We start from the raw sequence: 24250 nt of genomic DNA on the forward strand, positions 1-24250 counted from the left end.
CAGCATTTACTTTGCCATCAATGTTTCAGTCCATTCTTCCTGGGCTCCAGCTGCACATACAGTGTGTGTGTGCATGCATGTGTGTGTGTGTGTGTGTGTGTGTGTGTGTGTGTGTGTGTACATGCACACACGCATGGGCACATGTGTGCACATGTCCATGGGTCCTCCAAAATGTAACACTGTCCAAAAGCAGCTCCCATTGCACTTGGGCATGTCAGGTTTTTGTAGACTGTTTATGACTGGTTGGCCAATGACATAAGGCCATGTGAGAAGGATAAAAGAGTCCACCAAGGCAGGAGGAATCCCAGGGAAGCCATAAGAGGAACCAGCAACCAGAGAAGGCTACAGAGAAGGCTGAAGAGGAGGCTGAGCTGTGCCCTGAGGGAGGGGTGGAGTCAAATAAGCAGAAACTAGGAGGAATTTCCAGATGGGTAAACATGGGGATAGGATACCTTGTGGGGCAGACTGGTGCAGGAGCAAAAACAATCAAAGCATGCTCCACAGGCTAACAAAGGCCTGGGTGAGGAGGCCAGAAAGGAGGCTGAATGCCAATGTGAAAGGCTTAAAGGCTGTCCCACAGGGAAGAGAAAGTCATCAAAGGTAGCTTCAGTTAGGAACTAGAATAATTAAAGAGGTGAGCTGAGAAAATTAATCTGGATTTGATGGTAATCTAAACAGAAAAAAACTAGTTAAAGGGCTCTTTATTTAATAACAGTGTCTTACACACACACATCTTCCATCTTCATCTCCATCCCCCCTCTTCTCCTTCAAAGCATTAGATCCTTCCCCATCCTGAGAAGTGGCCCCACCACTCACCCTTGCCCAAGACAGAAAAATCTGTCATTAGATTAAGTGCAACCTCCAATGTGAGATCTTCTCTGATCTTAGTTATTCCACCAACCCTACCAATTCTTCCTCACTTCTCTCCGTACTGTCTGTGGTCAGAGCTCTACCATGTTATCTCTCTGTCTTCCTATACCTATGGCTGGATAGAAGGACCTAACGCTATACAAGTGTCAATACTTCCTAATTAATATGCAATTTAAATCGGAATCCCAACAGGGGTTGGTCTGGAAAAGAAGATATTTCCCTGGAGAATGAAAAATGAAACAACTGCCATGAAATTTTTGAAATAAGACTAATGAAGCAGTCATGGCCTGCAGAAGACATTACAACACATGCCAGAGATGCTCCATGAAATCAGAATGGTCTTGGCAAAAGAATAAAGGGGAGGTGGGGGCAGGAACAACTAAAAGTCCAAAATCAAATCCAAATATATAAAGAAATTTCCTATTTGGTAAAAATGTCATTTCAAATAAGTGGAGAAAGGAGGGATTACTCAACAGATGACATTGGGAGAACTGATCCAACTGGAAATAAAATCAGATTTCCAAATCACTGTTTCCAAACCTAATTCTTAAATACCAGATAAAGGAAAAGCAAAACAAAACAAAGTAAAAGCCCTTTCTAAGCATTAGGGATGAAACAGATTTTTTTAAAATTATCTTTTGACGAAAGGAAATGTGTCAACTAAAATTAAAACACCAAAGCTATATGCAGACAACTAACATGAAAAATTGTCTCAAGAAACAATTCACATAGGAGCTATAGAAATTCCATGAATGTCTTTGATTCCACCATCTAAGTGTGGTCAAAACTCACCTAAAAGATTCTACATGAAAATGAAATGGAGTGACAGTTCTAGGAGTGGGTGAAAGATGTGGAGCAAACAAGCTCTTGCGCACGGTTAGGGACAATATGGATTAGAAAACTATTTGACAGTACTTATTATACCAGATATATGCTCACCCTTTGACCCAGCAGCTTTATTCCTAGACATATATCCAAGAAATAGAAATATTTTGATGGCTTATGTTCACCAAAAGACATGTACAAAAATTAATAGCCAAGAATAGTCTAAACTGGAAACCTAAAAGTCTATTAGCAAAGGAAGAGATAAATGACAGTTATTCATACAAGAGAACACTACAACACAATAAAGAACAAACTACTGCTACTGAAACAAGAGATATGAAACAAGAGATATGATATGAATCATAAGTAAAAGATAAAAAATACTACATGGTACAGGATTCTGCCTATATGAGATTCAAGAACAAGCAAAATCAAGTCAGAATATCTGTCACCTTGGTTCGCAGAGTAAGAGGTGATACTGATGAGGAAAAGGTAAGGGGGGTCTTCTTCAGTGTTAAAAATGTTCAATCTCCTCATCTGAGTGCTGGTTACAGACCACACACATGTATACACACATACCCACATGTATACAAATCCAAATATAAACACATGAATAGAAAAGCATGAAACATAAATACATTCACATTTCTTCATATATATCTACATGCACACATACATGTATACACAAATGCATATACACATATGTATGCATTCATATCTATAAGACACCCATGCACACACACATACATCTGCATACAAATATCTACATAGACATATTACATGCATGGTGTGTACACAATCCATGTATAAAATAAGCACACATGCACAATGCACATGCAAATACTTATGTGCCTATGTACATGCCAACATAGCCTTGATACTTCTGCATATACACACATTGTATATCCATGTGTATGTAGGAACATATATATATATATATATATATATATATATATATATATATAGGTATATAGGTATATAAGTCCCCTGTTATTCAGTTTAGATATGTGCATTTTATGTATGTCAATACAAATGTGAAAAGCAAAAGGAGTTTGTAGGTATATATGATGTACTGAAAATATTCAATCTGGCAACACCATGAAATACAATTCATCCATCCATCCAGCAAGTATTTACTAAGCGCTGATTTTTTAATAGGCAATGATTTGGGGGGTTAATATCAGAATGTAGGCCATAATTGTCCTTATATAAACCCTTGTGTCTTCCTTTCTAGTTGTACCATGTTAATAGTTACTTAATGACATTTCTGTAAAATTGAGATAATAATGTCACTTGTTTCAGAGATTTGTTTCTCTGTTTAAATGATTAGGATCTGTAAAGGTATTAGGCACAGCTATGCTACCCAGGTGTCCATGGAAGACGGGGTGGTATTAGCCTCTGGCCTCCAAATGTGGACAGAACTGACATGCCTTCTTTTCTTTGATTCTTCCTAACTAAGAAACCAAAATATAACAAACCAGTAAGTACTCCCAAATTGGACGAACATACGGCATTAATTCCCAGGGTTTCCAGTTTCTCCATCAAGCTCTGCTCCAAAACTGTTCTTATCTCCTTCGTGAGGGAGGGGTTGGTCTTCAAAGCTTTCTTTAAATGTGTCTTGTTATTTAATTTCTGTTCATTTTCCCTTCCTGAAATAAAGGTGTTTTTTTTTCTTAAATGAGTTAAAAGAGAATTAAACAAATGCATTCAATCTCCAAGCAGAAATGGAAAAAAAAAACCCACTTAAAACAGCAAGTAAGCATTTATGATGTCTCAGGTTTTTGGACATTTTACTCTTGCAGTACAACATATCAATAATGCTTAATGCTATACCTCCTAAAACTAATTTAAGTCTGCTTCAAAACATCAGTGTCTTTAAAGACTCTTGATTGCTTAGCCAAATTAAAGCTAAATAATATAAGAAATGGAAGCACAGTAGAAAATTTTTATTTACAGGTTTAATGTTTTATCACTGGAACTATTTCACTATTTCCCGAAAAGTTAATCTCTAAAGTTTAGTTAGAATTGATGCATCATCTTATAAAGAAAAAAGCCCAATTTACTTTAGATCAGCAAAAATTTTAAAGTAACAAATTTAGTATAAGTTCATACAAAATTTCAAAATGTAATAATTATTATATCTCTCAAAATATTTTCCCAAATAAAAAAGATACTAACAAAAGTCTTAGGAAAAGTATTTTTTGTTGTTGTTGTTTCAAACAACCCATAATTAAAAACCAAGAAGCCACAACAAACCACATTCTCTTCACTTGTCCTTCCCTATTCTACTTTTCTTTCCTTTTTCTTTTTTCATGGTGCTCGGGCTGAACCCAGGGCCCTGCACATGCTAAGCAGATGCTCTACCAGTCCATCCTATTCCACCTTTACTCCTAGACAGTTCAAAAAAGCTTAGAGAAGGGGACAAATGGTGTGACCTTTGCAGGACAGAGGCTTGACTAAGGAGACCTTGGCTGAAGACTTAACTAAGGAGACATGACATTTGGCAGTTCAGACCCCATGTGAATGTCCAAAGCTAGATATGAGAGAAATGTGTCAACTATACTATCATTCTGAAGTCAAATCTCCAAGCAGGGGCATTTATCCAACAAGGCCCCCCCCCCCCCCAAAAAAAAAAGCCACAGTCCAGCCCTGAGAAACACTCTTCCACTGGTAACCACAGCACTCAGTTTGCAGAAGATCTTGAACAAAATGCCTTTTGTTTAAGATACTTTCTAGACACCCATTCAATTCCAGTACTAAAGAATTTCTGGTAAATTGATAAAGTTTTATTAAAAGCAAAATTGGACAAATCACTATTTGTACATTCAATAGGAGGGAAAAAGAAAAGCCCTGCACAAAGACACTTTTATATACTTTGCTATTCCACCTGCTAAACTGCAATTAAAAATTACATATGATTAAAAGTCAGAAATCATCTTTAATTTTAATATCCTCAACATTCATGCTGCTTGACTAACCACCAATGTTTCAAAAAAAAAAAAAAGTAAGCACTTCTGTACTAGGAACTGACGGACAATCATCAAAATCTAAATAGCTTAGCTGCAGCCAATGTTATTGACTATGTCTTCTAGTTGGTCATTGCAGTCTGCAACCATCAAGGGCTAAAGTAAAAGGCACCTAGAAAGAGACTGGGGTCACTGAAATAGATACAAACCTGACCCAAACTGCAAGAATAATTTATTGGCCAGTGTCTCAGATATAAAAAGGAAGAAACATGTCCTAAACAGAGGCTCTGGGCCACGTTTACTCTGGGATGTGGGTCTTGTGTAAAAATTAAGCAATGTCTATAACTGCTTAGCCACATTTTAAAAGTCCCAACAGCCTTTGTTATCAGTTGTTGCATTCATTTGCTAAAGTCTGGAGTTACCCTCAAACCTGATGACAAGTTCATTTCAATGATGTAAGGTAAATGAACTTTTCCCTTTGTCCTCAAACCCACTTTATATATTGGTGACTGCTTTGGGAAGCCCTTGGTAGGGATTCTTTCAAGGCTGAGGCTGGCTGATGGGAGCAAGAGAAAGAATGTAGAGTGGACAAGGGGAAAAAAAATTAAAAAGTTAGAGGTAGAATTAATTGCTTAAAAAAACAACAGAGGTGAAGATGTTAGTTAAAGCACATATTGCTCACCAAGACCAAGACAAAACTTTCCAGAGATCAGCATTTCCTCCCATATAAAATTTAAACACATGTGAGCAGATGGCCAGGCAAAAGCACAACAGCCCATACATGTGATCAGTTACACCATACATACAACAGATCATTCATGATAAGAAAGTAATTATAGTGCAAAGTAGAATTCCTGAGTTGCAAAGGGCTTTATCTACTAACTAGCAACAAACTTCTTATTTTTCACAAGCAGATCAGACTTCCCCAAAGGCCACCCAGCTAGTCTTGCAGAGCCATACCAACTTCCCTTTATTTGTTCTTTGCTTTAAACTACAGAAAGCAGAACATCTGGATTTTAGTTCGAGCCCATTCACTATATTCAGAAACCTGGGGCAGCTTTCTGACCCTCCTGTGTTTCAAGTTTTTGAAAAATGAAATAGCCTTTAAAGATCCCTCCTAGTTTTCACACTCCAATATCCTAAAAAACAGCAAAGCTGAATGTGCCTCTACACAACTGTCAAAAAGCAAGTACACAGAAATGTTCCTGTGTTGAGTTACCTCTTACTAACAGCCATACCGTCTTTTGCAAACTACTGTCAAAATCTAGCTCTACTAGCATTTATCTGCAAAATGGCACAAGCTGAGGAATTTATTGATGGCGATTAATCTGTTACCAGCATGCAGACACCATAGAGGTGCTAAAAGGAGGCAATCACTGGTTTTCTACAGCACTTGGGACTTGTGTGTTTTCTGAGGTCCTGAGCACTTTCCTGTTTCCCATCAGATCTGTGTCTAAACACATGGGGGGTGGCAAAGATTGTATTCTTTCCCAGTCCAGTTCCCCAGCAACCAGTGATGGCAACACTGATGCCCACATGGTAATGACCAATGATGTCTGCTAGCAATGATCTGAAACTTATATTGGGTAGAAGAACTCTAAGAGCATAAACAGGATGATGCCATGGGTAGAACCTGGAACTGCAAGTCAAGAGAGCCATCTGGGTGATGGTGAAGAGGTCACAACTCCTCTTGAAGACCTCACTCACTTGTTTTTTAAATGCACTAACTATATGACCAAGTTCTGGTTTTGAAATTAGGTGAACCTCCTAATTTCAAAAGACACTGGCCAACCTTTCTGTGAACCTCCGAACCATTTCCCAGTTTCTTCAAAGAAAAAGGGATTTTATGTCTTGGACATATAACAATACAAAAGTAGGACAGAAGAATATGTTACTTGCAAGTAAAATGATACATCATTATTCAGAACTCAAATAGGGTAAAATTTGTTCATCCTGTTTCTAAGAAGCCAGCAGGGATAGTCGAAAATCACTTAAAGACAATGTTTTAAAGCACCGTTTTCTTTTACCTATAGAGCCAGTGGCTGTTACTCAGTCCAGCTAAATGCTGTCAAGTGGACCATGCACCCCAAGGTTTCCATTTTTTCAAGAGATGTCAGAAATTAAGATATTCATGCAAAATAATGGCAACTGATAGTAAAATCATTTCCAATAGTGTAGCTCAAACAAATATCAGCCTGTCCTTGCAGGCCTCAAGTTCAACATCTGGGCTGTGGCCATCCTGAAGGCTGCTCAAAATAATTGCTATCGGGCTCAGGATGTGGCTCAAGCGGTAGCGTGCTCGCCTGGCATGCGTGGGGCCCGGCTTCGATCCTCAGCCCCACATATAAACAAAGATATTGTGTCCGCCGAAAACTAAAAAATAAATATTAAAAAAATTCTCTCTCTCTCTCTCAAAAATTAAAATAAAATAAATAATTGCTATCAACAACTCCTCCTTCTTTCTCTGACAATGCAACAAGGCAAACATCCCCTAAAAGGGCGGCAATATCTTTCAAAGACATGCTCATTAGAGTACCCACAAACTCCTCTCAACAACTTTGTATGGCTTTATTACAATTTAATGTATCTATACTCTTGTTTCTAAAATAAACAGATTTCTAAAACACTTTAACAGCAATGACAAAGAAATTTAAAAGAAATGAAGCAACTAAAATAATGCTTTTCAAAATAAGTGCTAACTATGAGTCATTACTTAGGAAATATGATATCCTAAGCCACTCTAACATAGAGAAAGTCAAGACAAATTGCAAAGGCACACAGAAGCAATATAAACAAATTCCATTAAAATACTTTTAAGGGCTGGAGTTGTGGCTCAGCAGTAGAATGTTCTCCTAGCACATATGAGGCCCTAGGTTTCAATCCTCAGCACCACAAAAACATAAATTAAATAAAGGTACAACTGCAAAGTAAATATTTAAAAATATATGTTTTTATAAAGGATTGATGATTAACATGGCAAGCCCAAGACTTTAAAATATATATTATGTAAATTTTATGAAACTCCTGATTTAGTCAATTCTGTTTGTAGCCTTGTTAAAAGGTATTTTTTGTAAAATTCTAGAGAATATAGGCACTAATAAGCAATATTGAGGGTTTTTTTTTACTTCTCTTCTTGTACAAAAATGACAAAACTAGAACCTGTGTATGTGTTACCAATTTGCTTTCTCCTAAGGAAGTGATATTTGGTAAAGTATTGTTAATAAAGAAAAAATTATGATAAACTGATTCAAACATATAAGAGTTTTCAGGATCTACTGCCCTAACATTAAGGAAATATGCAGTATAATTACACATTTTTTCATAAACTTCAAAAATTAAATCATAGAAAATAATTTTTACAACTGCCAAATAACTGAGTAAGCAGTAGTAATTTTAAATCTCCCCAAACCTGTGACAGCTCTTATTCTACCAAGAAGATATTATTTTACACATAAATATTCTATATCCAGAGTTTAGATACTATGCTTGTCTTCATATTTAAAAGAATTTGGAAATAGCCACTTTATCCATTCATTTCAGATTCATAGTATGAGAAATCACCACCACTCTGGAACAAATATTTCCCCATCATCTGGTATACAGCATGTGTGTCAGCTTGTCATCTGATCAGAAAATATCTGTATTGAAATAAAGACCTAAATTTTTTTATTTCCTAACACAGAAAACTTATTCATCTGTTTGCATAAGATTTTACTCTTGCAAAGCATTAGAGGAATAAGGTAACAGCACAGGAAGAATAAGGTAATAGCATATTATATATAAGTTGAAAATGTAATCTATATGTCTTCCTGATTTTAATACAGAATTAGAAATTAGGATATTCATGCAAATATAAACCACTGGCACGTATTTTCAGGGCTTGGGTTTTAGCATATACATACAATTTATGCAGATAAACCCTAATCAAGTCCTTGGTTACCTTTTTCTTCTTCTGAAAGTTCTTCTATGGGTTCCAGTACGTGTGACGAGAATGCCTGTTCTATTAACGAGGAAAAACAAGAACAGTACAAACAGGACAACAGTAAAGTCACATTAGTTTCCTTTCAAACCATTTCAAAATATATAATTCCACCATGTTTTAGTCATGCCTAAATGCCAATAATTTACTGGGAAAAAATATCAAGGCAGTCAGTTAAAACTGGTCACTTTTTCACAAAATCTTCTATATTTTTATGTATTTTCTATTAACTCCACCCTAAGGAAATTATATTTTTAAAAATTAAAAGTTAAAGTTTCTCATTCATCAAGCTGGTATCTGAAAGGAGTCTGTGTGAATACAAAAGGGTACAAATGCAAAAGATTTTCATTATTTATAGAATGTTTTGATTGAATGTCTGAATAGACTTTTCCTAGGGAAACATTACCTGCCAGCGGCAGGACTAAAATAAAGCCCCGCTCTAGAAATGGAGAGACATTTCCTTCACAGGCAAGGTCAGATTTGGGCCAAAGTGTAACCATGGTGGTCAGATAGGAGTCGTGAGATAAGGTCAACCAGCAAGTCTGGACTACATGGAGCATGGCTCACTCACCCTCAGCTTGACACAGAGCACTTCCCCATGTAGCATTCCACCTTCATCCCAAGGGAAGGTCTTTTCATTCTTACCCCAGGCACCAGCGTGGGCCAGGGGGAAAAATGACCAATAGATACTGAGTCCTCCTTAGGTGGCTAGGCATGGATCTAAGGTATCACGATCTAACCCTCCTACTTGGAGAATTGGATTGTTAATTTATTCAAATGTATTTTTGGTACTCTTATTTCAGATGGGTGGATGGATGGATGAGAGGATGGAGAGACAGATGAGTAGACAGATTTAGTTATATATAAATGGGCTTCTGTAGCTTGGCCAGGAACCCAGTCAACATATCTAACATTGTCTGTAGGGAAGAAATGCATTTTAAACCACTTTCAAATGAACCTTCTACTAAACAGGAGATCACTTTAATTTTGAAACACAGACACGGCTCCTTGAAGGAGCATGAATTTAATTTCATCCAGGAACACCAAAAATGTGTCTTTCAAATTTGTTATTCAGCATCTAGATATTAAAATTGTGCAAATAGGCTATTTTATAAGTTTGAACTACTGAGAATAGAGATTTACAGAGGACAGCTAATTTCAGTTTTTAAAAAGTCACATTTTGTATTTTACTGTACTTAATGAAAATGACAAAAATTTTTATGAGGAAAATCTGGGTAAATTCTTCACAAAATCAGTGAACATGTATTTATTGTCATCATATTAGTATTCTCTAGGGACAGGATAAACTGTCAGAGTTCTGACCTGTTCCCTTCTGTGGTGTAATGGGTAGCTCTGGAGGAAAGTTAGGTAGCTACAATAGGATTGGGGACATAAGGTGACCAAACCCCAGTTCCCATGTCAAATGGGCTGAGGCTGCTGCCAGGAAGGAAGCACTCTAATGCTGTGCAAGCCACTGTATGTCTCTCATTGCCCCAGTAATTGTCCTGAGCTGAGATCTCTAGGTTGAGAGCTGAAATACTTGGAGGCTTCCAGAAAAATCCTTGTATCAGTCTCCTATCCCCAGAAGAAAGTCTCCCAGACCTCTCCTACCCCTGCCCTCTATCCCACTGGCTGATTTATGGCTGGATTTCTTATCTCAATCTTAGAAACTATCATTTATCCAGTGCTGACTCAGTAGCTCATGCCTCATTAGATCCTCTAAGAGAGCCATTACTATTGTCTCCATTGGGCAGGCAAGGAAATCTAAGCCCACACTTTAATAAATGGGCTGTGAATCTAGACTCTTCACAATCTTAGCCATGTAACTACAATGCGCCCTTGCTGTGCTCTCTTGACATGTCTCCCTGACTTCTCCAAATGGCACCACTGTCCAGCCATTTTCGAAGGTACCAGTTCCACTAAATAGCTGCTATGTTGACTTCCTCTTCTCCAGTCTCATCAGTACGGCCCTGATTCCTGGAGGAGGAAGGTTATATTCAAGATCACCAACATCCCAAGCTGGTCTCCTCAGCTTTGATTCTTTCATCTGCTCTGGTCAGGCCCAGTTTCCTGTAGCCCAGCTCTGCAGTTCTGCATGCCCAACCTCAGGCACACTCAGCAACCATGTCCTCCCCCCAAAATAACTTGGACAGCTGTAGGCTGCCATGAGGGTCTCCACCAACCTGATTTCCCGCAAGTCTCTTCTATGTTCTCTGTGCTTGGCCAAGTAACTAATCTGCACCTGTGTCTAGAGCTTTCCTGTTATCTTTCCTTCCTACTGTTTTCCCTATGTAGGATGCCATCCCAACATGTTTACATTCAAACCCACAATTCAAATGGCCAAATGTAGCTGATCCACCCATCCAGAGTTGCCCGAATGAAGAAAGTTTCTCCCTTGCCAGATACCCATTTAGTTTATCAATGGTTCTCACTCTGTACTATAATATAAGCATTTGCTCTCCTAATATACTTAAGTTCCCTGGGGGCAGCCTTTGTTTCCAATGCATGCATATCTGTCTCTGTTGTGCCTAGTCTTAGGCTTGCACAGAGGGACAACCCATAACTATCTGTCACTGCCCAGTGGTCTGTGATAGGAAGGAAAGCAGGAATGGCATGGGACACTGCTGGAGAAAAGGCAACATTATAAAGTGACATGTTAAACTCTTCTATAAGGGAAAAAAAAAAGCTTGTTAAAGATCTTTTTACACAGGAGATCAGCCACATGCAAACACTTCCCCTTGTAATTAATTACATAGAACCATGATCACCTCACCTGGCAGGGATCAGACCCAAACTCATTTAAAAGATCCTAGTCTGCTAAATAAAGAATCCCCTTCAGTAGTGCCCATCCCACTTCCCTGACACTGTTTGGGTCAACGGCACTCACAGAAAGCCATCTTTCTTCCCAGTAAGAGCCATAAGACACCAGAGCTCTAGAATATTTTACTTGTCACATATTGAACAATAAACTCTACTTGAACAAAGTGTTGTGTTAGGTTTCAGTATCTCGAGATATAAACAATTTATTCTGAGAGAAAACTATGATAGTAATTATAGAGTCTAATAAAAACACTTCATGCCTTTTGAAAACCAATTAGGATACACTTAAAGACTTAGGGCAGCTTCTTCATCTTTAACTTCTGTTTTTATAGCCCTTGTCTTAGCTACACCACAAAAGTCAGGCATATATAAACCCGTCATAATCTATACACCAAATTAAAGGAGACTTTTATGTGTATATAAAACTTAGCAGGTGCCAGTAGGCTTTGGAAAAATGATTATTTTGCATCCTCACTGCTAAAAGAAGATGAACATTTTGCCTGGTCACTCTAAAAAGGGTCCATATTATCAAGCCAATCTAAGCAATTGGTATGAGGGTCGATTTAACAACAAAGTATACTTTATTTTCTGGGCACTATTATTATTTTTAGTTGTAGATGAAGGCAATACCTTTGTTTTATTTATTTATTTTTATGTGGTACTGAGGATCAAACCCAGTGCCTCATACGTGCTAGGCAAGTGCTCTACCACCGAGTCACAACCCCAGCCCCCCATTATAATACCACAATTTAATTACAACTTCATAAGCAATATGTCTCCAGTGGTAAAAATACTAATAAAATTTTGAGACTTTTTTCTCAGTGAAAACACAGTAGTGAACGGCAATTATGCATGATCATGTTTCACCCTATCGACTGACTTACTGTCCATGTTGTTCAGCTTGTGCAGCAAAGTTGAAAGCAGGGGAATCAGCAAAGTTCCCATTTTTTCTAGACCCCTGCCTTCAGGACACCTAATCCTGGCACTGTTGGCTCATGGCAACTGCAGCGGGTCCCTTACATGAATTGCCCTCAGCTGGGGAAAGCAGCTTGCCTTCTCCTCAAAGCAGCCCATGTTTGGTGACAGACCAGTGTAGGGGTACAAGTCGCTTGCCATCCCTTGCCTCAACGTAGGACTATTCTGGAGTGCCCATCTCAGCTCTACAAAGGGATCCTGAGGCCTCCACTACTGCTACACATGGGCTCAACATCCCCCTTGCCCAATCCTGTTTCCTCCCACCTGTAAATCTCCACCTGGGAGCTCGTTCCCAGGGAATCCACTCTAAGATGGTTAGTAATCATGACATTTTTCATAATGAAGAAACTCCTCAAGGTTCAAAATGGAACAAAAGATGGAGGGCAAATGGGCTAATTTAATGTTACGCAATCATGGTTAACCTCCCCTTGCCCGATGCTGGGAAAGCTGTTGGGTGGCCCAGTGGAAGACATCGCTGGGCCCTGGCCAAGTCATCTCCTATTTCCCACCCACTGACATGCTCACAAATCCACTTTGATCCCAGGCCAAGGGCTGTGGCCCCTTGCCAGGACTGGTGGCATTTAAAACCAGCAATTCAACTCCAGCAGATGCCAGAAGAAGCAATGAACAGTCCTGGGTCAATCATGGGAGGGTCCACACAGAATATGTATGTGCTTTAGAACTGACAGGTTCCACAGGACCCTTCAATAAACACAACAGTTTAACATACTTATTCCATGTGCCCTATCCTGAGCAACAAAGAATATAAAGTCCTTGTATAAGGCCATCAGAAGGCCAACAATAACAGAAAAAAAGCATAAGGGTCTAAAGCACACTAAGTTTCAAAGAGAAATGGCAGCCCTATCTTACCAAAATCTACCCCGAAAACTGTGGCAACAGAGAAACTGTAGGCCTAACATAAAATAACGTGAACAAAGAATGATTGCCAAAGATAAATTTCTTGTACATTCAATATTAAAGCAAATTTGTTTATGTCCAACATGCATTTCATCTGCTACCAGTCCAAGGGAAAAGGCCTGTATGTTCTAAACACTTGTACATATGTGAATTTACACATTACCTACTGAGATCAAGATAATTGGTCAACCTGAAATTATCTACGAGAAAAATCAGGTGAAATCAATAAATACTTCATATGTGAGCTATGGGTAAAAAGGATTATTACTAAGGACCATCATATATGGATTGGAATAACTGTGAAAAAAAATTCCAATTAGATCACAGATTTAAATCTAATCTTTTAAAAGGCCAAAACCCAAAGTATAGTGAAGTAAGTAATTATTAGATTCCAAAGCAATATGTAGGTAAGGCAGGAAAAAGATAGTCCTCCTCCTCTTTTGATTCATTAGTGATATAGAGTCGGCCACAGGAAAAAAAATATACTAGAGAACATATTCTGAAAACTGTAAGCCCTTTAATGGTATAAAATGTGAAATTTATCTACAGATATTCTCCCCATTTACAGAATCTTGTTAATAACAATTAGCACCCTTTTGGGCCTGATCCAAGAAATGAATCCTGGCAGCAATTTCATCCAATGAAATTTCTTCTCAACTATTTCCTTTGATTTCTCTCACATGTCTTTTCTAGATTTTCCTAACCAATCACTGAAACTGTTGATTTAAAAAAGGTGAGTTGCTGCCACACTGAAAGTTATAAAAACAACCACATATGCCCTGTGGCATGTGCTGGTTGGCTGGTCTGGGACCAAGTCACCCTCACTCTTACTCAATACCTGTTACTTTCTGCAAAAATCATAAATAGTCAAAGCATCAGCCAGTTAAAATTGCTTTTGCAAGTCCCACAAGATACACAATATTTTATGGTTGGTAGGTATGCTCAGTTTGCAACAACATGACATATTTATACATGTATACATTACCTTCTGACATATGAAGGCAGAACTGTTCTGTAATCCCCAAAATGTTCTGCCTAATTCCCCTCTTCCCAGCACTTTGGGTTAATAAGTTACCTAATTCAGGGTGGAAACTGCACATAAAATGCTGAGACTTACCATGTGCCGTTGTTAGACTTGATTTAGCTTCTAAAGTCTGAGAGACGGAGGCATTCACTGAAACAGGATAAGAAGGAAAAAGCTCACTGGCTCTATAGTTACAGCGTAACCACCCAAACATGACGATGACCAAATTCTCCTCAAAACAATCAAGACACATACAAGACCTCAAGGGACAAGTGTTTCAAGTGACAGATACTGCACAACTAACCTAACCCAATTTATAAAAGAGATTCATTGAGATTTAACCCCTCTTTTTTACAATACATAATTCAGTATATTCACAGGGCTGGTTTTCAGTATATTCACAGGGCTGGGCAACCATAATCACCAACTCATTTCAGAACATTTTCATCACCTTATCCTCAAATACCTGTCCCAATAACCATCATGCCTCATTTCTATCCTCATCCCCAGCCTCTGGCAAAAACTCAATCTACTTTGTGTTTCTATGATTGCCCTTTCTGGATAATTCCTGTGCATGGAACTATACAGTCTTTTGTGCTAGCTTCTTTCACTTAGCATCATGTTTTCAGGTTCACCTATGTAGCCATGTGTCAATTTCAGCATAAACTTTTATGGCTGAATGACATTCCATTATATAGATAGAACAAATTTTTATTTATTCATTAGTTAATGAACATTTAGGTTGTTTTCAGTTTGGGGCTATCAGAACAATCTGCAATGGATATTCAGGTATAATAAACCAATTTAAAAATCCCCCAATTTCTCAAAAAACTTAGAATGGAACCACCATTTGACCCAGTTATCCACTCTTCAGTCCCAAAGGACTTAAAATCAGCATACTAGAGTGACACAGTCCACATCAACATTCATAGTAAACTATGGAACCAACCCAGGTGCCCTTCATTAGATAAATGGATAAAGAAAATGTGGTACATATACACAATGGGATATTAGCTATAAAGAAGAATGAAATTGGGCTGGGGTTGTAGCTTAGTGGCAGAGTGCTTGCCTAGCATGTGTAAGGCACTGTGTTTGATTCTCACCACCACATAAAAATAAACAAAGGTCCATCTACAACTAAAAATGTATTTTAAAAAAAATGAAATTATGGCATTTACCAGTAAAGGGATGGAACTGGGGAGTATCATGCTAAGTGAAATAAGCCAATCCCAGAAAACCAAAGGCTGAATGTTCTTCCTGATATATGGATGCTGACTCACAATAGATGGGGTGCGGGGGTGGGGTGGGGTGGGGAGTGGAGGTTCACCAGATTGGATGGAGGGGCGAGGGGAAGGGAGGGAGGATGGGGATAGGAAAGACAGTAGAATGAATCAGACATAACTTTCCTATGTTCATATATGAATACACAACCAGTGTAACTCCATATCATGTACAACCACAAGAATGGGACATTATCCTCTATGTATGTATGATATGTCAGAATACATTCAACAATCATATAAAAAGAACAAATTAAAAGAAAGAAAGAAAAATCCTCCAAGCACTGGCTAGAAGATACCATGTGAGGTATTAATACAGCCACAGCCTTTATACAGGGGTATACCCCCTTTCAAGGAAGACCAAATGCTATCTATCTTAAATGTCTCCAGAAAATTAGATGCCTCAGTCTCCCTTCCAATATTTGACAATTCTTACCTAAAGGTCCTCTCTGGATTATTTAATTATTCAGTCTGCTTTCATCGAAACAGTTTTCCTATTAGTTTACTAGCTCTTTTTCTATTAAGATAGATCTTTAATCCTAATCTTATCCTAAAAAATATTGGCAACAACTTCAGTTACCTCCAAAGGATTATATATATTTTTTGTCTTTATAATGGCTACTGGGGAAAGTGTTCCACTCCTTACTGTCTGTAAATTGGTAACAACTCTGGAAACATGGCCTTCAAACTCATTTTCAATTTGCATCATCTAGATCAAGGTTTGGTAAACTACAGCAAACTACAGCCTGTGGTGCATATACAGCCTACTGCTTGCTTTTGTAAATAAAGTTTTATTAAAACATTCATTTAAGTATTGCATGTGGCTGGTTTGGTACTGCAACATCAGAGTTGAGTAGATGCGAAGGGAGTATCTAGCTCATAAAGCCTAAAATGGTCAATATCTAGCTCTTTACAGGAAAAGAAAAAAACAGAACATTGACTCTTTCTGATTTAATATTATTTCAGCTTACAGAATCCAAACAGCTGATCTTGTTACAATTAATCACATCTGGGTCTTCTTCCTAGCATTTGAATTCAGTCCCTTATGATGGGAGGAGAATAAATCAGGTCTGAAATGCCTGACTAGGGTCTAAGTCACTGTGAGTGCACACTAGTGAGGCCCACCTTACATTAGACATTAGAAATCCTTCATTTTGCTGAGTATGGGTCTGATTTACTTGCTGTATACTTCCTAAACTCTTTCACTTTATGATCTGGATTTTCTGGTCTCAAACTTTGGAGTGAGTGTGTTCTCTTAGTAAAGAGAACTTCCCCACCATTCTCAGAACCTCAGCTTTCAGGTCTTCTTCCATGCTGGGAGCAAGACTGGGGACTAGCAGCCCCTCTTGCCTCCTTGTCATGAAGCACAAAGGATACCCTCAGGAAGGGATTCTTACATATGGGCTATAGGTAAAATTTTTTTTTCTGGAATTCTCTAGAGCCAGTAGCATCCACGCTCTTGACCAAATGCCTCATCAGTAAAATTATCTCTCTGATATACATATTTATTTAAATATATATATAGGTTTTTTTTTTTTGGTACCAGGCATTGAACTCAGAGGTACTCTACCACATCCCCATCCTTATTTTTAATTTTTTAATTTAGAGACAGGGTCTCCCTGAGTTGTTTAGCACCTTGCGGTTGCTGAGGCTGACTTTGAACTTGCGATCCTCCCACTTCAGCTCCCAAGCCACTGGGATTACTATTTTATGTATACTATAAGTATTATATACATTTTAAAACAAAAGTATTTGAAAAAAATTAAAAGGATGAGTTTAGTTAATATATAAAAAGAAGTTCTAATAACTTCTTTCCTATATCCCAGTAGATCATGTTGTATAACTCACATCATCTTAACACACCATTTAGAGAAAAATCACCCTAACTAAATAAAACATTAGGTTTTTTTCCTGTTTGTGTGTTTAAGTTTAGTTGGCTAGTGAAAATTTTTTTATTTGTTTCATTACTGTCTTTTAACCTTTCCTGAAATGTGTGTGTGTGTTCTTTTCTTTCGAAGAGAATCTTTTCCTCCCAGCCCTTTTCTTGGCACTAGGTCTTCTTCCCTTCCCACTACCTCCTAACCTCTTCAGCTACGAGATGTGTCTGAGAACACTGAGTGGTTGAAACCATTTGTATTTTCCAGTCAACTGTACCAAATTTCAAAACATACTCATTAATATTCTCTGGTCATGACACATCCCCCTAGAGATTCCTGGGCCCATGAGGGCTCAGTGCCCAGCCTTGGTACCAGGTCCTCCAATGCACCAAACTCCTGTGCACGCACACGTCTGTCTTCCTGCCCCATCACCTGCTCCCTTACTTCCCCCACCAGTAGCTCTTTTCCTCACCCTTATTTTCCTGAATGGAAATAAAAATATTTCAGGTATTTAACTATTATTTTTAAAGTTTGTTTCTAAAATCTCAAGAGTTCCAGGAGACAAACCAGAAGGTCACGCTGATCACAAGTAAGGACCAGTGGATACCTATTCAAAGGCTGCAGCAGTGAGTCTTGGCCATGCACAAAGATGGCAGCTACCACTCCTGGTCACATAGTCATAGAACAGATCACCCTGGGAAATCCAAAACTATACCCTAGAGTGATGCCAAAGAATTTTTAATCATCCTTTTATAAGACAAATTGCAAAATAATGGTATAACTAACCAAAATCCCCACCAAGATCATGTGACATTTACAACCTGGGTTTCAGAACAAGGTCAAAGCCAAGAATCAAAAGAAATCATTAGGCAATCTCCAAATGCAGACAATTCTCTAAAAATAACAAGTAAAAGTTGTGTTTTGGCTTAGCATTTTAAAGATACTTTAGAGCTCTGGGCCACTGGAGAAACTTACTAGGTACAGTTGGGGCAACTGGCTTGGATTCAAAAGTTTGCCAAGCTAAAGAATTCCCTGAAATGGAAAAAAAAAAAAAAAGTTAGTAACAAAAATCACAAGAAATGGAATAAATTTTGGCAGCCCTTACCCTAGTTTTTCTCCCCCAGGAAAACAATAAATGAAATTTAATCAAACACCTCACCCAACAGAATAAATATATTTAATATGAATCTTTTTTTAAAATTAAATTTTCTCTAGAAATACTTTCAAACAGTAATGATACCTAAGCAATTATATGGGTACCCCTCACTACCTGAGTTTGCTCGCTTTCAAGAGAAATTATGGGTACCCCTCACTACCTGAGCTTGCTCTCTTTCAAGAGAAGTTACAGGAAACCATACCTTTTCACCTCCAACCCTTTATCTCAAAACAAGAGGGAAGGAAGCCCCGCTAATATACCATAGTACCAAACCCCAGCTGGTGTCTTTCAGAGAGGCAAAGATTCTTTAACAATCCTAGATGTTCAAGAAGCAGAACTGGAATCTTGGTGAAGGAAGCCAGGTAGAAGTCAAGCTTTTAGGCTTCATGATCAGGGCACCAGTCTCCCTTCTGGTCTAGCTCTAGGGTGATATGAGATGTATGAGCTACCTATCACTGCTACAACTGGTAGGTTCCATAAACCCCAACCAGGTTTAGAACCAACCTTTAACCCCAAACTGCCACAATTGAGAATAATGCAGCAAGTCTTTAGAGTAATTGAGAATAATTAGGTGTTTAATATCAATCATAATGGCTAACACTGAGGAGTGCTAAACAGGTGTACTTCACACATATTCATATATGTTATCCCATTTAATCCTATAACAAACCTATGGTATGGTCATTATTAATATTAGAGCTGAGAAAACTGAGCAGAGAATCATACAGCTATAAAGTGTCAGAGATGGAGCTGAACCCAAGCCACCTCCAGACCCTGTGCTTTAATCACAACTCTGTCCTCTGGTATAGAATGGTTACTGAGCAGGTTATATTATATGCATAATTGTATTCTGATATAAAAAAGTGAAACCATTCAATGTGACAATTTAGATTTTTTTAATTCTTCAACTTTCTGGGTTGTGCTAACAGATCTCCCAAATACGAATATAAGAAGAAGACAGATATCCCTAACAGTAAGAGGAATGCCCCCTCAGCACCCATGAGCCAGCAGAGCCCATATGCATCTGTGCCCAGAGCACAAGACACCTCACCTCTAGCAAGGGGATCCTGTCCACTCACCTTTGGGTTCACTGACACTGCTAAATGGTTTATTGGTAAACTCTTTAATCTGCAAAGAAAAACAGTCTTCTAGTGATGCATATTCAAAACTCAATAGGGACAGATGAGATAATGTGTAGATGTGGTTGTTAGGACATTAACTTTTTGCTAATTTATTCAGAGGGTACATGGACCTTAAAAGCACTGAGGCAGCCGGGTATGATGGCACATGCCTATAATCATAGTAACATGGGCTGAGGCAGGAGGATCACAAGTTCAAAGCCAGCCTCAGCAAAAGTGAGGCATTAAGAAACTCAGTGAGACCCTGACTCTAAATAAAATACAAAATAGGGCTGGGGATGTGGCTCAGTGGTTGAGTGACCCTGAGTTCAATCCTCAGTACCAAACAAATAAACAAAAAAGCACCCAGGCAAAAGTTTTTACCAAAATAGTGTATTTGGACTTGGCTGTTTTCCAAAGTAATTACCAAAGAAATTCTTATCTACCTTCAAATTTATTCTGAATTTTAAATGAATAAATCTGCTTCATATGGTGATTTTTAGATATCTTTAATTTTTTAATATTGTGTTACAAGCAATCAATCACAAGGAGAAAATATTCCACCTTCATTACCATATACAATTTTAAAAAATGCTCTAAACTAAAAACTCATGCTCTTAGGATAAATCATGTTGCTTGAAGAAGCCTGATACCAGGCTATTGCCAGCTTACCTGCTGCCTCTGAGTGATAATCAGTTCGTTTTGCTCCTGGAGTCTCTGGCCTAGTTCTTCTATTCTTTTCTTGTAGAAAACATTGCTTGTATTTAGATCATCTATCATGGAGGTTCGAAGTTTCTCTATATGTGACAGAAGCTGAAAAAGAAATTAAGAAGGGCATCTGTCTGCAAGCTGCTTATTATAAATTCTTCCCATGAATGTGATGTACACCCCTTGACTTATAGCTGGTCTTGCTATCTGTGCACATCAAGTCACTGAATAAATTTCTAGCACTGTGTACCAAGGCCCTGGCTGTCCTAGGTGCTTTATCTCTTCCCAGGGAGCTCATAACCTAAGACAGAACTGATAATGGGAGCAGCTGCGCCAATATGAGCACAGGACATGAAACAGCAGATGGAGGCACAGTGACAAGGTGAAGGCTTCTCTCCCAGAGCACTACCCACCCTCCTCACTGAGCTCCTCATGTTCCCATGTGTCACCTCAGCTTAAAAATGAGCATTTCCTGTGCCAGAGAGTGCATCTGAATTATTTTTATATTCCCTATTAGCACCTAGCAACAATCCATGCTCTCAATAAATATTTCCTGAGAAATGGAGGGGGCGTTGGGAGTTGAGTAAAGAAGAAGGAAGGAGAAAGGTATGGATGGGGGAGGGGGAAGAAAGGGAGATGAAAGAAACACCAGTAGGTTTATCTTTAGAGACTCAATGCTAGGGAAGATCATATACTGAGCACAAAGAATCCAAGAATTTGTTTTTGATAATTTAGGGGGAGGGTCTTAAAGCAATTTCAATAGTTGTTTAAACAGAGGGGTGAATTCAAAAGTTTGGTGACTGGGGCTAAGGATATTCTAAGTCTGAGGCCTGGACGTGGAGCCAGGTGTGCCAATCAATAGGACTGACAGTATCCGGGTCTAATCTGTGGTTGTAAGAGCCTCCAGATCAGCATTTCCTAACTTGCCTTTTTAAAAATCAACACTCACTATGTGCTAGACACTGTGTGAAGTATTCTGTCTTGCTTCACTCACACCACAAATATTACAGATATGGGTTCCGGCCTCCTTGTACAAATGGGAAAATTTGAGTCTAGAGAAGTAAAAGAAATGGCCCAGATTCAGATAGCTGGAGCGGGTGGAGCCCAGACTTTGAACTTCCACGTCCAGCTCCAGTGTCAACGCTCTCCTTCCCTACAGGGCATGGTCTCACCCCTTGACGTGGTCTGTGCTTCTCTGAGCCTGGACAAACACACAGTGGAAGCATGCTGGGAAGATTTTCTGAGTGAAGCTTGAAAAGAACCTTTCATAGCCTGATGGATCTTAAGAATCCCCCCACGGAGGACACTGTCAAGGACTTGTCACCTTCACTGTACTTTTATGGACCCCTGGAAGTGCGTCCCCAAAAGCAGTTTGGAAAAGGCTGAGCCAGAAATCGAAAAGAAAGATCAGTAAAAATGGTCAGAGCTCTGGGTGGAGTTTAAGATCTTGGACCCAGATCGACAATTTGAGGAGTCACTCTAAGCCCCCAAAAGCAAGGGAATGCAGGAAAAACCAAGGGATGACATCATTTTGATTCTGGAATTAAGACTAGAAAGGCACTGGGAGAGGAATGTGGAGAGTCTGAGTCAGATGCTATTTCAAAAAGCATGTGGCCCCCTGGAGCCCATTTTCTCATGCGCTACCATCTGAGCTCTGCGCTTTTCTCTCTACTATGCACATCGGCCCTCTGCCTTCCCTTTCATGGCAGGACCATTCTGCACCCTCCCAAGCTTTCAGATGTATTCTGCTGGGTCAAAAGGGTATGCCATCGCTTATCTGTGACTGCCTCTGAACTCTCACCAGTGTTATTTTTAAAAAAGACTGCCAAGAATCTAGGTAAAGCAATAAAAAGCTGGCAAAGGCAACTTCCCCTAAACAGAGAAACACAATATGTGCATTGTGAGAACAGGAGGCACCAATCATGTGGAATAATTAATAGTTAGGTCTTGGGCAGAGATTGCTGAACCTGATTGAATTCACCTCTCTGTCAGGATTTAAGAGAAGGAAGAGAAACAGCTCTTCAACCGCCAGACCAGAAGACAGGGGACAGCGCAGCCTGGCGGCCCTGAGGCCACACACCTCTCTTGGAGCTGGGAAGGCCTGGCCTCCTTCCTCCACGTGCCAACAGCCTATCACAGCTTGCACTGAGAAAGTGTTTGAAATGGCAGCTCATATACAGCTCAGGCTGAAGGCTCGAAACTGCCTGAACACAGCAGGCTCAGAAGGGGCAAGGATTTTAAAATGCCCCCCATTCAGAAGTAGACCTAAATGGACAGTTGCCTAAACCCAGTGGTACCTTGAAGAATAGGAACTTTAATCATCCAAAACCGAATCGCCTGGGTTGTTGGAGTTTTGTTTTTTTCTAAAATACGCACTCTCAGATTTACCTACCGAATCAGAATCTAATGAGTGGAGCCAGGCATAGGAATTTTAGAAGATTCTTAGGTCACTCTGAAGGGCATCCTTGGTTAGGAACTATGACCTCAGCAACGTGGAAGACATATCCGTTGTCCTTACAGAAAACAGTCACTCCCCACACTCCCTGCCTGTCCTGTCTCCACTGGCTCAGTCCCTGAAGCATGAGAGGTGAGCCAGAAAGTGTGGAGCACCAGCCCAGGCCCTGGAGTACACAGGTCTGGATTCAAGTCCAGCACTGCTGGGCAAGGCAATTTCCTCATCTGCAAAATGGATAACAGAAGGATTAAATATGCAGTTACCACAAATACCAATGTTTCCCAGTACTGTGCTGGTCAACCATCACTCAAAATAACAAAAACAACCCTGATCAAGAAGATGTGCACACTTTTGAGCAAGCAAGCATGGGCCAGCTCCAACACACCACCACAGGAACTGAAACAACGGGCCACTTGTACTTCCATGTGACACAGAGGTACAACAGAAGACACTTCTTACACAATGGATCCATGTATGGTGAGGAGCAACTGTCATCCACTGATGCTGAGGTTCACAGATAAAACCTGCAGGTCAACCCCATCATCCTGACCACATGGGCACTGCCATGAGCAATGCCTCCCTTAGCCCAGTACTGAAAGCCAGCCTAGTGTCCTTCCCACAGCAGGGACTGTACTTACAGACAACATAGTTGACCCTGCTCTTCTGAACCCTACAATTAGTGTCTCTCTGTCTACAGAAACAGGGCTGCATGATCCCCTTGCAGGCAACCAGCTACCTCCAGCCTTCCTTCAGCAAGTACTGAATGAGCCCCATCCACATTTTAAACACATTAGTGGATGCTGGGAAGATAAGGGGGAGCTCAGTAGATAGAGCTCTTTGCTCAGAGCAAGGAGAGACAGACAATAAACAAGTAAATTTTTTAAAAAAAGATTTAAAATAGTGATCAGACCTATGTTTGTGAAGTCATGACAATGAGGCCAAGGAGGGTGTGGCAAGCAAGATTCTAAAAAGGCCCTCAAGAGTATACATGCCCAGAGTGGTCCCTGTCCCGTGGGTTGGGTAGAACTGACCTTGTGCTTCTAACAAGACAGCAGAGATGAAGGTTATTTGCAGATATAGTTAAAAATCTCAATCTGCTGACTTCAAGCTAATGAAAAGAAAGATTTTCCTGTGTGCGCCTGTCTTGGTTAGGGAGCCTTTTAAAAGAAGTTCCAGTGTTTTCCTGAAGAGGAGAATGAAAGCAGGAAACTCTTCAGCCAGCCTTCAAGAGGCCGACAGCCATGCTGAGAACTACTGTGGACAGTGATAGCCTCTAGGC

At 39.4% G+C, this 24250-nt stretch overlaps 1 protein-coding gene across 5 annotated transcripts in view; it reads right to left on the reverse strand.

Moving 5' to 3' along the window:
- Dzip1 (DAZ interacting zinc finger protein 1) overlaps nt 1–24250 on the reverse strand; it is a 64519-nt gene that overhangs the window by 9110 nt on the left and 31159 nt on the right. For all 5 annotated transcript variants that reach the window (XM_078016215.1, XM_021729956.3, XM_078016218.1 and 2 more), the window contains 6 exons: nt 20481–20621; nt 19770–19818; nt 18510–18566; nt 14471–14527; nt 8602–8661; nt 3184–3344 (listed from right to left, as the gene is read on the reverse strand). In XM_078016215.1, the coding sequence (XP_077872341.1) occupies nt 3184–3344; nt 8602–8661; nt 14471–14527; nt 18510–18566; nt 19770–19818; nt 20481–20621 (525 nt within the window). The remainder of the gene's footprint in view (nt 1–3183; nt 3345–8601; nt 8662–14470; nt 14528–18509; nt 18567–19769; nt 19819–20480; nt 20622–24250) is intronic.

Source organism: Ictidomys tridecemlineatus, chromosome 6 (assembly GCF_052094955.1).
Source record: "Ictidomys tridecemlineatus isolate mIctTri1 chromosome 6, mIctTri1.hap1, whole genome shotgun sequence".
Taxonomy (NCBI): domain Eukaryota; kingdom Metazoa; phylum Chordata; class Mammalia; order Rodentia; family Sciuridae; genus Ictidomys; species Ictidomys tridecemlineatus.